At 32.5% G+C, this 15,802-nt stretch overlaps 1 protein-coding gene across 1 annotated transcript in view; it reads right to left on the reverse strand.

Moving 5' to 3' along the window:
- The window catches only part of LOC139492174 (E3 ubiquitin-protein ligase rnf213-alpha-like), an 87,285-nt gene extending 72,633 nt beyond the window's left edge, over positions 1-14,652 (reverse strand). Inside the window, exons 1-8 of the mRNA XM_071280338.1 lie at positions 14,479-14,652; positions 13,344-13,631; positions 12,001-12,064; positions 10,273-10,788; positions 9,282-9,435; positions 7,956-8,176; positions 7,570-7,722; positions 3,849-4,019 (exon numbers count right to left, since the gene is read on the reverse strand). Coding sequence (XP_071136439.1) covers positions 3,849-4,019; positions 7,570-7,722; positions 7,956-8,176; positions 9,282-9,435; positions 10,273-10,677 — 1,104 coding nt within the window. The 5' untranslated portion in view covers positions 10,678-10,788; positions 12,001-12,064; positions 13,344-13,631; positions 14,479-14,652. The remainder of the gene's footprint in view (positions 1-3,848; positions 4,020-7,569; positions 7,723-7,955; positions 8,177-9,281; positions 9,436-10,272; positions 10,789-12,000; positions 12,065-13,343; positions 13,632-14,478) is intronic.
- Positions 14,653-15,802: the final 1,150 nt, after the last annotated feature.

The raw sequence follows: 15,802 nt of genomic DNA on the forward strand, positions 1-15,802 counted from the left end.
CTTTGAGGAATGATTCTGCTGTTCCAGCAGATGCAACGTTTGACTGGCTCAAAGCATTCACCCATCCACTATTTTGTAGCCAATCTCCAATTGTTCTCAAAGCAGCAATTTCAATATGTAGACCACCAAACATTATCACAATATGATTTTCCCCATATCTTGCAGGCCAATTCCACTGAATGTTTTTAGCAAGGGCATACAGAGGTTGATCACATGCCATGACTGGTATTTGTCCTGGGTTCAAGAAAGACACACACTCTTTAATAATTGTCATCGAGTGGCGAATCATTGCAGTGGACTTGGCTTCCTCCTGAAACAATGGCAAAACTGAACTAATGTCTAAAGGTGGTAATTCAACTGCATGAGTCTGAGAAAGATTTGCATGAAATGCAGACCATGTCACATTCTTGTTATCTGTGTCATCATCTTCTATCTCCTGACGTACATGATTAAGCCATCTGCAAATCAGAAATATTAAATACATGCATATTTTTAATCCTTCGAAGATTTCAATATGTGTCTTGTAGGCTGCAAAAATGTTGCCATCATGTATGATAATATAAATATTTAGAATGTGTTCTGCATGTCTATAGCATAGGTGTGAACGGTAAGTATAAGCAGATCGATGGGAGCAACCATTTGTATTTTTGTGGGGGCTATATGACCAATTATCTTATCCTATTATGTTCAGTCTAAAAAATTGTAAACTTTAAATAATCAAAATAGAGGGTTAGTCCTGTATAAATTATTTAAATTGGCATCTAGTCAATAAAAAACAAATGGTTGTTCCCTTCAAGTGGTTATTATGGTTTTGACTACATATGTTTGTAATCAATAAGAGATGATTATGATGGAAGGTTAGTGAATGAGTAAATGCTGTGCAAGAAGTTGAAGCGTAGTAGTAGCTGTAATCGAAATATAACATATATATACATACTTGTTGTTTATAGTTATTATTATATGAATATATGTACAAGCATTGCTCTCGCCGTATTCTGATATACAAGTAGTTACTATTAAATTATGATACTTATGATTATGATCTTTGTATATGAAATACCTATACTCTAATTGCTGTGCACCAGAGAAGAAACCACATTCACTGAACAGCAGGCTATCTACAGATGGAATAGCTGTTGGCTCTTTAGGCAGTACAACTGGTGGAACTACTGAGTATCTTTCTGGTAACGGTTTTATAGTGTCTCGTTTCACATTTTCAATTATAGATGTCATTGCTCTAACTGTACCATAATTGTCCTGACTCGGGTGTTGGAAAAGAGAAATGGCAGTTCCATGCAAAGAACCCTTAGCCGAAGTGGAACTAGGATTATGATCAATGTTATCAACTGCTGCTGTCGTGAATACATCGCAACGTAGTTTAGCAGGACAGACTACATCATCGTCTTTGAACATCTCGCAAATAGAATTCCCCATAGCTGTTGATATATTCATCACTCTGTCATACGAGATACTGAGTCCTAAATTGCATAGTTTATCTACAAGGTCTCTTTTTCTCGTTTCTGCATGAATGACCATACCCAAATATATGGGTAGCGGAGGCTCTCTGTCTGAGGTGTGATATGTTGCAGCTGTACTCTTTCGTCGACGAACTGCAGAATTAAACTGTAACAACTGAGATATGGTAAGTGTTGTCTGTGACTCAACAACATTACTAGACTGTGTCTCGATATTTGGCCCACCTAGAATCATTCTCACTAAAGATACTAATGTCTGAGGAACTGATTCGTGTTGACAGCTCTCAGTGAATGTCCCTTTAAAGCTATATCGAGTATCAAACATATCTCTTCGAACTATTTTGGCCGCTTTGGCTATAATGAGTCCTTCATCGTCGCAACTATAAGAAGTTGCTTGTTTCAGAGCTTCACCTACGTCATCGTTGAAAATTAAGAGAACGTCTCTACCTTGCTTGTGCGCCTGCAGATCTGGTATGGCAGCTAGTATACGATTTTTCAGATGTGTCGTATTGATCTTTCCTGCAATCACAATTCCGAGTTGCTCAATGCGTTTACTATACAATTTAGCCAGATCGGCAAGTTTGAAGATTGGTAAAATATCTGTTTCAGACCGTGAACCGTCAATATATTCAATCAATTCGGCAAGCACAATTCCATGAATTACAGATTCTTGGTTTTCTTTTTTAGTCTTTGGAGTCTGTCTTTTTGCCTTGTTGTAAAGTTTTATCAAACATTTGGCATGATACTTGGCCTCCTGTGATATCAAGTCCCCAATACTTAATTTGGCTAGAAGAACAGTGTCCTGTAGTTCAAGGGCACATTCTCGTACTCTTTTGTCGATCATGAATGTCGAGGCATCGTGCAGATCATCGGATATATCTCCACAGAAAAAACACCCTTCAGGTGATGCTCTTGTTAAATCACCACAACTCTGTCTTGTGACTTTACTGGCAAAATCATTCGATGTATCTTCAGTTTCAGGCGTTTGCTTTCGTTTTTCTTTACGAGATATTTTTAGGTCTGAATATTTGTTCCGACACGATTTGTGCCATTTGGCCTTATGATTTTGAAGTGTTTGTGCAATTCCGTCGCCTTCATTTAACTGTTCCAAGTCGATTGATGAGGGAAACCAATTCAATGCACAGCATCTGTGTATGATAGCATCAAAGGATTGATAACCAGCTCCGATGTCAATGTTTATTTTTTTGTTATCTGCTGGGCATTGTAGGTCCTCGTGTGTTCTCTCTTGACAGATCATACATTCATTCCAGTCTATATGTTCACTACTAGGTTTTACAGTGTTTCCAGCGTTTTCAATATCTACAAGTTTTATCTTTTTCGACATAGTGTGGTCATATATCTATATGTTATATTCTGTTGTCAATGTTATTTAGGCAAATCTGTAATTACAAGAAATTATGCATTATATACCTTCATTTCGTTTATGGTCAAATAGTGCTTATTTGACCACATGGTGAATACCAAATACAAATAGCAATATAAGAATGATTTGATAAGCTAAATTTAAATATATATCAGTTCATTAGTTTAAATGCAAATGATAAAATAAAATACAACAGCAAAAAAAAAAAAAAAAAAAAAATTTTTGTTTTCAAAATGGCCAACATTCAAAATGGCCGCCATTAATTCAATACCTGATGTCCTAAGATTATAGTCCTTATCATAAGTGATAAATATACCAAGTTTCATACCAAAAGGTAAAGTCAATTGTTTTTTACAAATTTTATTCTTATTTTATCATAAATTTTCAGGTAGCCATTTTAAAATGGCCGCCCAAAGCCGCCATTTTGATTTTTAGAAATGGGTCCATAGCTATAAATGTTTATTATGACCTAAACTAAAACTCTGCAAAGTTTGATGCTTTTACCACCTTCTGAGCAATTGTTTCACAAATCGATCGGACTATAAAGACTTAATTACAAAAAGTCTTTTTTATTAAATTAATTGTGAGACATGCTAAAGATTTAAAGACTTGATCATATACCAGCGATCTTGCTCCTGAGTTTTTTTGTGAAAATGGATTTCACTTTGTAGTAAATTGATAACTACAGCAATTTGCAAAAATATGTTGCACAGTCAATGTAATTTAGAACAAACTGTCTCCATCTGTCACATGGTGTAACAATACAGCAAAGTTATCAACAACCCATTAAAATATTTTAAAAAAATTAAAAATTAATTAAAATGAAAGATCAAAAGAGCATATAACTAAATGCATGATAGCAATCCAGGAAGATGTTATATATTTCATACTTTTCAATGAACATTTGTGTCTTAATGTTCTCAGTTTTTTTTAACATTTGGTTGATATCTACCATATACCTTCTTTTATTCATATGAAAATGACTTTACCACATTAAATCTATCCACTTCATCCTTGAATCCACTCTCTGCTGTGTGGGCCATTAATATCAGTCTGGACTGAAGGTCATGGAGTTCATCATGTCTGTAGACTTTTCTCTGTGTTACTGTACCTTCCTGATCAACTTCTGCAACCCTTAGTTCCAATACATCTGTCAAGTTCTGGTAAAGCAATTAAGTCAACAATTTAAGAACATAAATAACAAGTTAATAGGATAGTTTTCAATGTCCTACCACCTACATACCTACATGTAGGTGATCTAAAATGGGGTAGGATTCCATTAAAAAACAAGAATGTGTCCCAAGTACAGGGATGCCCCGCTCGCACTATCATTTACTATGTTCAATGGATCGTGAAATTGGGGTAAAAACTCTAGTTTGGTATTAAAATTAGAAAGATCATATCATAGGGAACATGTGTACTAAGTTTCAAGTTGATTAACTTCAACTTCATCAAAAACTACATTGACCAAAAACTTTAACCTGAAACGAGACGAAAGGACAGACCAACGAACAACGAAGGAACGCCCACAGAGACCAGAAAACATAATGCCCCTGTACTATCATAGGCTGGGCATAAAATCCAATCATAATAATGATTATAGAAGACTTTTCAAAAGGAAACTATATGAAAGCTTAGTTATGACATTTTTATAGCAATTAAAAATTACAACAGTTCACCTTTAGCAAGATAACGACTATAAAATATCTATACAAACTGTAAGACTCAATTTTCACAACATGAAAGTGGATGAAAATCGTTTGGGATTGTAAGTATGTTTTATTTGATCACATTGCACTTTCAACAGTTTGTTCAAAATTCTAACCAGTTGAACAGTTTAGTTTGATAAAGCATATTGCAATTTGGTCAGAATTTGAATGAGTTGCAACAGTTGGAGAGCAACACTAACAGTCAAGTAACTATTATTTAAATGATTGATTGATAGCTTGCTTTACTCATATTCAATGTCCTGAATGGACTATTCTATTTAGATATGGGGCATTTTACATTTAATACACAATTTTTTCTTTCTAATAACATGAATAAAGATATTTATTGTAAATTTATTTATTTTACTAGAAATAGTTCAATTTAAGAATATTTTGTAAAATGAGGATAAAAAGTGAAATTTTATAATTATGTATAATAGTATCAAAGGTACCAGGATTATAATTTAGTATGCCAGACGGGCGTTTCGTCTACATACAACTCATCAGTGACGCTCTTATCGAAATAATAAAAAGCCAAACAAATACAAAGTTGAAGAGCAAAGAGGATCCAAAATTCCAAAGTAAGACAGTAAATAAAGCCATGAAAAATGAAGCTACTCGAAAGTTTCTGAAGGGAGCTAACATATGAAGTCCGAAAAGCGGTCATTTTCGGCTACCGTTAGCTTCAAAATGGTTTAAACATTTACTGTGATTCAGCAAAATATCTTTATTCTGATTTGTTAAATCTCAAATAATTATTGTTACCATTATTTTTGGAAAAAATTTAATGTAATTCATCATCATCAGTTTATATTTTATTCATCTACAAGAAAGAGTATATTTTTAAATCATGCACCAAAAAAAAAACATCAACATCAATTGGCAAAAATTTTTACCCTTAATCATCATGAAGGAATCCCCATTACAACCCTAAACCAGGTGCTCCGCAGGGCGCAGCTTTATACAACCGCAGAGGTCGAACCCTGAACAGTTGGGGCAAGTATGGACAAAACATTCAAGCGTGATACAGCTCTGAATTTGGATTGTGATCAAATTTTTGATATTACATGGTTTTTTTTTACACAAAACAAATGTCAAGATTATACAAATCAATTAAAGATTTCTTCTTCAAACTAATTAAATAGTTGACACGTACAGATTAGTTTTCTGACACAGAATGAATGTGGTCTAATGAACTTAAAAGTTTTTTTTTGCCTTTGAGCAATTCACTATGCTGTTGAATATTAATCCTCTAAAAAAAATGTTTGAAGAAATTTTCTTTTTATTTATGAAATCTGAAATGAGAAAAATTTAAACCCTCCCCCCCCTTTTTCACATCCCCGTTTCCCTGTTTCCAAAACTGATATCAATTCAAATTTCTAATGGAGTTTGCAACAATAACTACTCTTTTAAATACATCATAAAATATTAAAATGTAAAATAAAGTGCTTGTTATCACTGAATGGTAAAGATTGGTTGGTAGTAAAAGTGAATATACATTGTTTATTGTATAAAACAATAAAAAAAACTTTATCAGCAACATTTTATATTGGCAAATTTCCAATGCAGTTATTTACATAAAGTTATTGGCAAATAAAAATAGAAAATGACATCATAGTCATGTCTGGCAAATGTCCAACATACATTATCTAAAAACATTTTAGATAAGATAAGGAAAAAAAGCTTCATCAGCAACATTTTATATTGGCAAATTTCCAATGAAGTTATTTACATAAAGTTATTGGCAAATAAAAATAGAAAATGACATCATAGTCATGTCTGGCAAATTTCCAACATAAATTATCAACTACTATTCTATACAAAGAAAGATAACTCCAATTGAAAATTAATTGCTATTTCTTGCTATTGTGCAATACTGTGCAATTGAAAATTTCTTGCTATTGCACAATACTTGATATGGAATCCTGATTTGGACCAACTTAAAAACTGGGCCCATAATCAAAATTCAAAGTACATATTTAGATAAAGCATATCAAATAAGCCCAAGAATTTAATTTTTGTTAAAATCAAACTTAGTTTAATTTTGGACCCTTTGGACCTTAATGTAGACCAATTTGAAAAGTGGACCAAAAATTAAGAATCTACATACACAGTTAGATTTGGCATATCAAAGAACAAATTTATTCAATTTTTGATGAAATCAAACAAATTTTAATTTTGGACCAACTTGAAAACTAGGCCAATAATTAAAAATCTAAGTACATTTTTAAATTCAGCATATCAAAGAACCCCAAGGATTCAATTTTTGTTAAAATCAAACTAAGTTAAATTTTGGACCCTTTGGACCTTAATGTAGACCAATTTGAAAACGGGACCAAAAATTAAGAATCTACATACATAGTTAGATTCGGCATATCAAAGAACCCCAATTATTCAATTTTTGATGAAATCACACAAAGTTCAATTTTGGACCCTTTGGGCCCCTTATTCCTAAACTGTTAGGACCAAAACTCCCAAAATCAAACCCAACCTTCCTTTTATGGTCATAAACCTTGTGTTTAAATTTCATAGATTTCTATTTACTTATACTAAAGTTATGGTGCAAAAACCAAGAATAATGCTTATTTGGGCCCTTTTTTGGCCCTTAATTCCTAAACTGTTGGAACCAAAACTCCCAAAGTCAATCTCAACCTTCCTTTTGTGGTCATAAACCTTGTGTCAAAATTTCATAGATTTCTATTCACTTAAACTAAAGTTATAGTGTGAAAACCAAGAAAATGCTTATTTGGGCCCTTTTTGGCCCCTAATTCCTAAAATGTTGGGACCAAAACTCCCATAATCAATCCCAACCTTCCTTTTGTGGTCATAAACCTTGTGTTAAAATTTCATTGATTTCTATTCACTTTTACTAAAGTTAGAGTGCGAAAACTAAAAGTATTCAGACGACGACGACGACGACGCCAACGTGATAGCAATATACGACCAAAAAATTTTAATTTTTGCGGTCGTATAAAAAAATGAATAAGTACAGTAAACTTACTGTTTTTCTAAGATTTTCAATTTTCTTGAGGTTTCCTACTTGATAAATTCCCTTGGTGTTTATAGCTTCAGCCTGTTGAAGGGAGCTAACCTGTACTGAACCATGTGATCTCTTTACAGTCTGTAACCATGCCAACTGACTGTTGGTATCAATCTAGAAAAACACAGAGCATATATAGTTTTTTTTTCATATTTGTATTTCTGGTTTCAAATAAATCTCAAACTAGTTTTGCAATTCTCATTGCAATTAATAAAAACTTTCAATAGATTTTAAATTATTAGAAAATAGTTTGCAGGCAAATGGTTGTTGGTTGTTTGGACAATATTCTACATTTAGGGTGGGTTGTTTCGACTTAAGTTTCACATGTAGTGTGAGTTATGACATACCAATTTCCTTGGAAGTGTTGGGTTTTTTGATAATTCTCTCCAGACTTCTTGACATTTATCTAGTAAAAACTCTGTATTGCAGTTGTTCACAAGATTGAAAATCAGTGAAGCATATCCAGTTGTCGCTGAGTGGAGACATTTGACCTTTGCAATTTCCATGTCTCCTTCTCCAGCAGAAATACTAGCTAAGTCAACAAACACCTTGAATTCTTTCAGTCCAGCTAAAAGTAAATTAGGGTATCCAAATGAACCTGTTTTTAGAGGGGCACTAGCTACGAGGTATACAAAAAATCTTACTTTAAAGTAAGATTTTTTTGGTTCAATCAATAATGAAAGAAAAATAGTGAAATAATAATTTGCTCTTAGCTGCCAAAATGGTTCAATTTTGTCAAATTAAGCTAGGAAACATTGACAATTAATTATTCACTTGCAAGTGAATAATTTCGACCTCATTAAATCCGTATTCAGGTGAACTTCAATTTAACCTTGACAACGCATGCTTTGTACGTGTACTGGTTATTTAAAGGAAAAGAATGTTAACAAAGAAAGAGAAACTAAGGAAAATCATTTGATATCCGATTCGATCCACACAAAATCATTCTAATACGGGTACAAACAATGAGAAACACATATTTTTAATCTATAAAATCAAATCAAACAGACCTTTAAGAATCCAATTGCACGTGTTGACTTATCTTTATTTATGTTTACATCGCTTATATAGTCATCTGAGTTCAAATCGATATTTAATTAGATAGCCTCTGGACTAAAATACACACGAAACAAACCTACATATTATCGCCCCCATGCTCTCTAAACTGTTTATTTTAGACTTTTGATAGTTTGGATAAATGTTTTACATTGTTATAAATCAAAAATGAGAATTTGAGTCAAATTGGTGACCATGAATTTGACAGCTAGTGCCCCTTTAAAGGACATGTAGATTTTTTACTGCAAAAAACTTTAGCTTTTTGCAATTATAATATTAGGGTAAAAGAAAATTAAAACTTGTAATTTGACTTATAATGGTTTTATTTTACAAATTGTGACTTGGATGGAGAGTTGTCTCTTTGGCACTCATACCACATCTTCTTATATCTAGTTATTAGAAGGGACATAGTTAAATATGTCACCAATATAATGTCAGAATGCAAAGTCTTTGATGTAAACAATTATAAAACCTCATCAAAGCAAATGTATTTTAGTTGCCTCTAATTCTAGGTAATTGATATTCTAGCATTAAAACATATTTTTTTTAAAGGTGGGAAAGCATATTCCCTGATGCTATGTAGCAAAAAGCACTTTTGCATATTTCCCACAACTTACTTGGCATGGAGTCTCTCAGCCAATAAACAAGCTGTTTACATCTTATAAATGTTTTCAAACATTCTTTTCTATCTTCTGTAAAATCCCTCAGAACAGAACAGGTTCTCAGAAATGAATGGTCAAGCTTATTCATACTGGTGTCAGCTCCTTTGGTCTAAAGAGAGAAAACATTAAATGTGCATTTCTGCAGGAAAAAAGCCCATCTACAATGAGTTCTTAAAGTATATAAAATCATTTAGATTGACTATGCTACAGACACTACAGGACATCAGATGCCACCATTTTTTATCTAATGTAATACAACACCAGCAGAAAGATCAGATGCAGATTGTTTGCTTCTTTTTTTTTAATGAAGCTTCGTGGTTAATCCAGACTTTTTACAAGTTCCTGTGACAACACATTTTCTCTTGTTTGGGGGCCTTGCTATAAATTAAGATACTATTAAAATGTGTGTGAAAAAAGTTCTGTTTGTTTGAAAAATTAGTGATTTTTTTGGTAAAAATTAAATTTCAAACTGAAACATATCACAAAGTAATATGGAGGTTATTTTTTTCATTGCAAATCACCAGAGTGTCAAAATCAAATGGGAAGAAAAAAATCAACCCTTTTTTGTAACCTATGCCCTTCAGACAAACATCATGAACATGGTAGCCTTATTCATGAAATTCAATTTTGCAGTTCAATTAAAATAGTTCCAAAAGACATTGTTTTAAACTGATTGATTTCCTTTCCATGGTTAATGTTTTCAATGTGTTGATAATGAAGCTTAGTATTATATAAATGGCTATAAACCTAAGAAGGTATGTCTCCAACGTTTCCTATGCTATACTTTGAGTCAATGATATACAATGATGTGGGTTAGTTACAGGACTTTGCAGGCCTATTGTTACGTCTAAAAAGGCTCTCAAACTTAGGCCAAATAATAGACTATAAAATATACTTAACTGAAACTTAACTAATTCACAACAGTTAACATATTGTCACAACTTACGAATTTGCATATTGTGTTGATTTGATTAAAGTCTCCCTGCAAATCAAATGCTTTTACCACGTCTAGTATTGCTTCAGCGCCAAATTCACAACTTTTCAAATTTCGATAAATTTCTACTTGGTGAAGTCTTTGATCTATCCATCTTGTATTTCCTTCCCTTTCCAGTATGGTCAGCTCATTTCTCAAATTTTCAATTTCAGTTTTTCTGAAGTACCTTTCAAATTCAGAAAAAAGCAGATCTCCTGATTTCAATTTTTGGCAAACAGTTTTCCACAGATTTGCAGTAGGTTCCCAAACTCCACTGAAAACTTCATGAATAGTAATTTTTCTGAATTTTTCATTCTTTAATTCAGTGCCTCTTTCCTCCCATAGCTTTGTAAAAAGAAGACCTCTGCTACATTCCATGATATCTGGTATAATATCCAGCTGGTCCTGACTTAGTTCAAAGACTTTGACAAATGGCCTATGCTTCTCTATATCAGCTACTTCATCAAACGGTACAGTTTTAACAAGGTCCTTTAGGCCAGACTTTTTATTTTATCTGTTTAACGAGAAAATTTGTAAAAAATTAGGGTCGAGGGGGCGAAATAAAAAAAAAAATAAAAGTGCAAAATTGGTCCAGTCGACACTAAAAATAAAAATAAAACCATTACAGGTGACTTTTTTTTTTTTTTTTTTTTTAGAATTTATCAAAATACAAGAACAATGAAATGAGAACAGACCAGTATATTAACCCAGAGAAATATAAATACATATAGTTTATATATGTCTCTGGTTAACCTTTCTATTAATATAAACATAAAAACTATGTTTTGATTCTGTATTTCCACTAATATAGATCCATGGCACTACTCAAATATATCAACCTCGCTGCATATACACTATATATGTATATACCAGTCACCCAGTCAGGAACCTCTTAGTGTATGCAGAGACATATATATATACACATGTGTATATATGTCTCTGGTGTAATAGTCCCAGAGTTAAGCAACTTTAACCTATAAATTGAAACAATGCTTATACATGGAAATATATACATTAATCAAGAAGATCTAACCAAAAGTATGTTAATTCGTGTGGAATGCGTAATTTTCCCTTTTGGGATCAATTTTTGTCTGTCAGCAGTGCCATTCATGCGTCTGTAGTCATTATCGCAAGAATCCGGATTTCGGTCATAGCGGGTCCGTTTCCGATGAAATCCCGATTCCGATCCGTAGTTCTACAAATTTAAATGTCGGACGAAGAAAAATTTACAAAAATAAACGATGTTTGATACGCTATTTGGAAAGGAATATGACGTTTCTAATGCAATACATGGATGACAAGTTTACTTTAGGCTAATTTCATCAAGTTCTGATGAAGTAATAACTGATTTTGCCGAAAGTTAGAATGATTTGATGTACGCTCTCGTGTAACAAGTATGAAAAGCATACCACCAGCTTAAAAATCTTTTAGAAGAAAATATATCGTTTATGCCTTTAATTTCTTTACTTTTAAATGAAAATTGCTGTTTCATTGACTTGGTAAAAATTAAATATTACGGATAACGAAATTGACTGAAAGCGAGTATCGCGAACAACACATTTTATTTTTTTCTGAGGATTTCGTAACAGTCGGCGGGAAAAATAATAATAAAAGTAAGAAGCACTACTTTTATTTTTATTCTAAAATCGGGAAAGGTGGAGTCGGCGGATCTCGTTAAACAGATAATAAAAAAATTCTGGCCTTAGAGGATATGTGTCTAATTTTTCCAAACTTTTTATTTTTTCTTCCATTTCACCTGTTTTGGCTGTTAAGTATAATTTACAGATTTACTTTGTATGAAAACTTTACTAAACTGCCACTATCGTTTCATCAAACACTTAGGTTAAGTTTATCACTTAAGGTGGTACCTAACACTTTAACTAAAATTAGTTTGGCTCGTTTAATTTTCTTAAAATTTTGACAAAGTATTTACTTTGACCCTTTAACAAAAATATAAAAATTTTAAAAATTTTGAACCAACCGTTTTGTCAGAAAAATTACACTGGTTATATAGCAGTTTGACAAACATCAATTTTGATCATTGAAAAGCTTAATATTCCTTTTACAACATAACGTAATTAAAACGTTTAGCTGACTTTACAGAGTTATCTCCCTGTAGTGTTAGGTACCACCTTAAACATAAAAAAAAATTTAAAAGTCCCAAAATATGGTGAATAAATTTTATCTTCATGGATATATTCAGAAAATATTCTATTTTTGTTGATATTGATTTCATGGACTTGCCAAAATCTGCATGCAAGCCTGTAGAAAATTTACACTTCATTTAACATTAAATTAGTGGTTGAACTATACCCTTGGAATCCACATAAATTCTTACCCTACCAAAAATGATGAAACCATAGTATATAATTTTTCATTTTCAAGGCTATTTACCTCCTAGGTTTATCGGTGTATTTTAGACAACTGGCAATAGGTTAAATATAGATTTGCAGCAAAGGTGTACATGGTGTAGTATAATTGCCAATAAGAGAACTTGATAGATCTCCACAAGAGATCAAATGCTGTAGAATTTAGCGACTTAACATCACCATACATCCTTCAACAATGAGCAAAACTAATATCGCAAGTTATAAAAGGCCCAGAAATGACAAATGTAAAACCTTTTAAAACAAGAATATGTCCCCAGTACATGGATGCCCCACTCTCACTATCATTTTCTTTGTTCAGTGGACCGTAAAATTGGGGTAAAAACTCTAATTTGGCATTAAAATTAGAAAAATCATATCATAGAGAACATGTGTATTAAGTTTCAAGTTGATATGACTTCAACTTCATCAAAAACTACCTTGTCCAAAAACTTTAACCTGAAGCGGGACAGACGAATGGACGCACAGACCAAAAAACATAAACGTAGGTGGGACATAAAAAAGAAAACTAACAGCCTTATTAATACAAAATAAAAGCAAAACAATTATGATATTTATAGTATAGCAACATACACTGAATGACAGGCTCATGACTTTTGTTTCTGCTAAATAATAATGGGCATTGATTTTTTCAGTTTTGTAAAATAAATTGTTTACCTTTGCAGTAAATGCAATAAGACAGGAATTCCTTTACTATTTTTAGAGTTACTTTGTAAGCGTGAAATTCTTTCAATCTCAGGTATAATGTCAACATAATAACTTGCTCTTTCACATCTTTCAGAGCCTGTACAATCCTTTGAAAGTTCTCTCTTTTATTCAATATCATTTGCAAGTCTTTCACCATTATTTCTCCGCTTAATAATTTGTCAACCAAATTTTTCACGACAATTATAGAATTATCCAGTAAAGGGAGAAAATCATCTTTCAAATATGCAGAAAATATGCCTGTAAAATAAAATTATAATGTGGAAAAAAATAGCATAACATGATAATACAGGGAAAAACATGGTTTCTTGTGGCTGTTCAGGCATTTACCATTCATCTTTTGTGAGCAGCATACATATCTTTGTAGGAACACAAGAACACAATTTTTTTATAAGAACGAACTTCTTTTTTGTAATAAAAACTAGGAAAAATAATTCTGAATTTATCTTTTATATGAATCCCCTCGACTCACTCACCCCGTCTGTCAATGTCTATGCAAAATGTCAGCTGTTATAATGCCAATTTTTAAAATAATATGAAATAGAAGTCAAGATCAGGGTTAATGTTTCCTGCGTTGGACCTATTTAGCAGGAAGATAATAGGTCAATAGCAGTCTATTTTTATAAAGATTTGGATGAAATACTGGATTTTCTGTTAAAAGAAGGTATTATGTACAAATTTTTTATAATAAAATGAATAATTCGGCAATATGAAACATACTAAATTTGAAGTATCATATGAATATATTTTATATAAGTATATGATATTGTTGTGCCCTGCAACTGTTGTCACCCAAAGAAAATTACAGATTCTATTGAAACATACATGTAATATAATAATACAATAATACCAAAAACAAGAAATCAAGGACCTTACCTTTTATATTGGATGTGATTACTACTGTCAAAGGTAAACCATATTGGCTATATTGTGCTAGTAACTTTTTATTGAAGAGGGAAGACAGGGTACCTAGATGAAACCATGACTTTAGCTAGAAAAACTGGTAATCCTAGTCAATTAAGATTAAGATTAATTACGATAGAGTCAAACTCATCTGTCACAAGTGGTGTTTGAACTCACAACTCACATGCATCTGGACTGTATGTAAGACTTGATGACCCAGATACTGAACTCTGCTTCGTTGATGATCCTCTTGTGCACATTAGTTCGTCTTTCTTTGAAATGTATTCTGCTCGTCTTTCTACATGGACAAATTTAGATTTCCTTCTAGAACCTAAAATTAAAACGGTTTATAAAACAGCTGAAGAAAAGAAGGCTACCTATACTCCTTGTACATTAAGGCAGCAACCATTTGATTTTCTTGGGGGGGGGTATGGTTTTTTTTTCCTGGACAAATTTTTTTTTTCGACTGCGGTGAAAAACAATCTTTTTTTTTTCAATTTTAGCATTACATATAGTGGCAGCTGAGGGTGAAACAAACAGTTTTTTTTTCTCAGAATCGAAAACAAATTATTTTTTTCTCCAAAAACTGGAAACAAACTTTTTTTTCCTAAAAAAAAACCATAGCCCCCCCCCCCCCCGAAAATGAAATGGTTGCTGCCTAAATAGCTCAAGATAGGGAGATAATTAATTGATTTGATGGCAGTGTTAATGCCATGATAGCAGCACAATGGGGAAAAGAGATGAGGTGAATGTAATATAATTAGTGATGCTTTCATCATGGTTTCATAAAATACGGGAAAACAATTTATATTTTCCATTCAACTATGAAAATAAGCTTTAAATTTGATTTTTATTCAAATCACATATATTGATCATCATCCTACCCCTTAATTTCAAAAGATCATATCTTGGCAGTACAATTTAGTTGGTTTTTTTTCACAATTTCTAAATAAAATTATAAAAGCATCTGTAATTCAATTAGCACGATAATATAAAAAAGAAGATGTGGTATGATTGACAATGAGACATTATCTGTCCACAAGAGACCAAAATGACACAGACATTAACAAGGTCATATATAATGAGTTTCTTGAAATTTCAATTTTATCGATATTATTGAACCAATGCATGCATATATGTACTAATTAAACTAAGTAATACATTCATTTTTATGCCCCACCTACGATAGTAGAGGGGCATTATGTTTTCTGGTCTGTGGCTCCGTTCGTTCGTTTGTCCGTTTGTCCGTCTGTCCGTTCGTTCCTTCGTCCGCAGGTTAAAGTTTTTGGTCATGGTAGTTTTTGATGAAGCTGAAGTCCAATCAACTTGAAACTTGGTACACTTGCTGCTTATGATATGATCTTTCTAATTTTAAAGCCAAATTAGACTTTTGACCCAATTTCACGGTCCATGGAACATGGAAAATGATAGTGCAAGTGGGGCATCCGTGTACTTTGGACACATTCTTGTTTTTATATAAATTTATTTCATTTCACATGTATAACATA

This window comes from Mytilus edulis, chromosome 10 (assembly GCF_963676685.1).
Source record: "Mytilus edulis chromosome 10, xbMytEdul2.2, whole genome shotgun sequence".
NCBI lineage: Eukaryota > Metazoa > Mollusca > Bivalvia > Mytilida > Mytilidae > Mytilus > Mytilus edulis.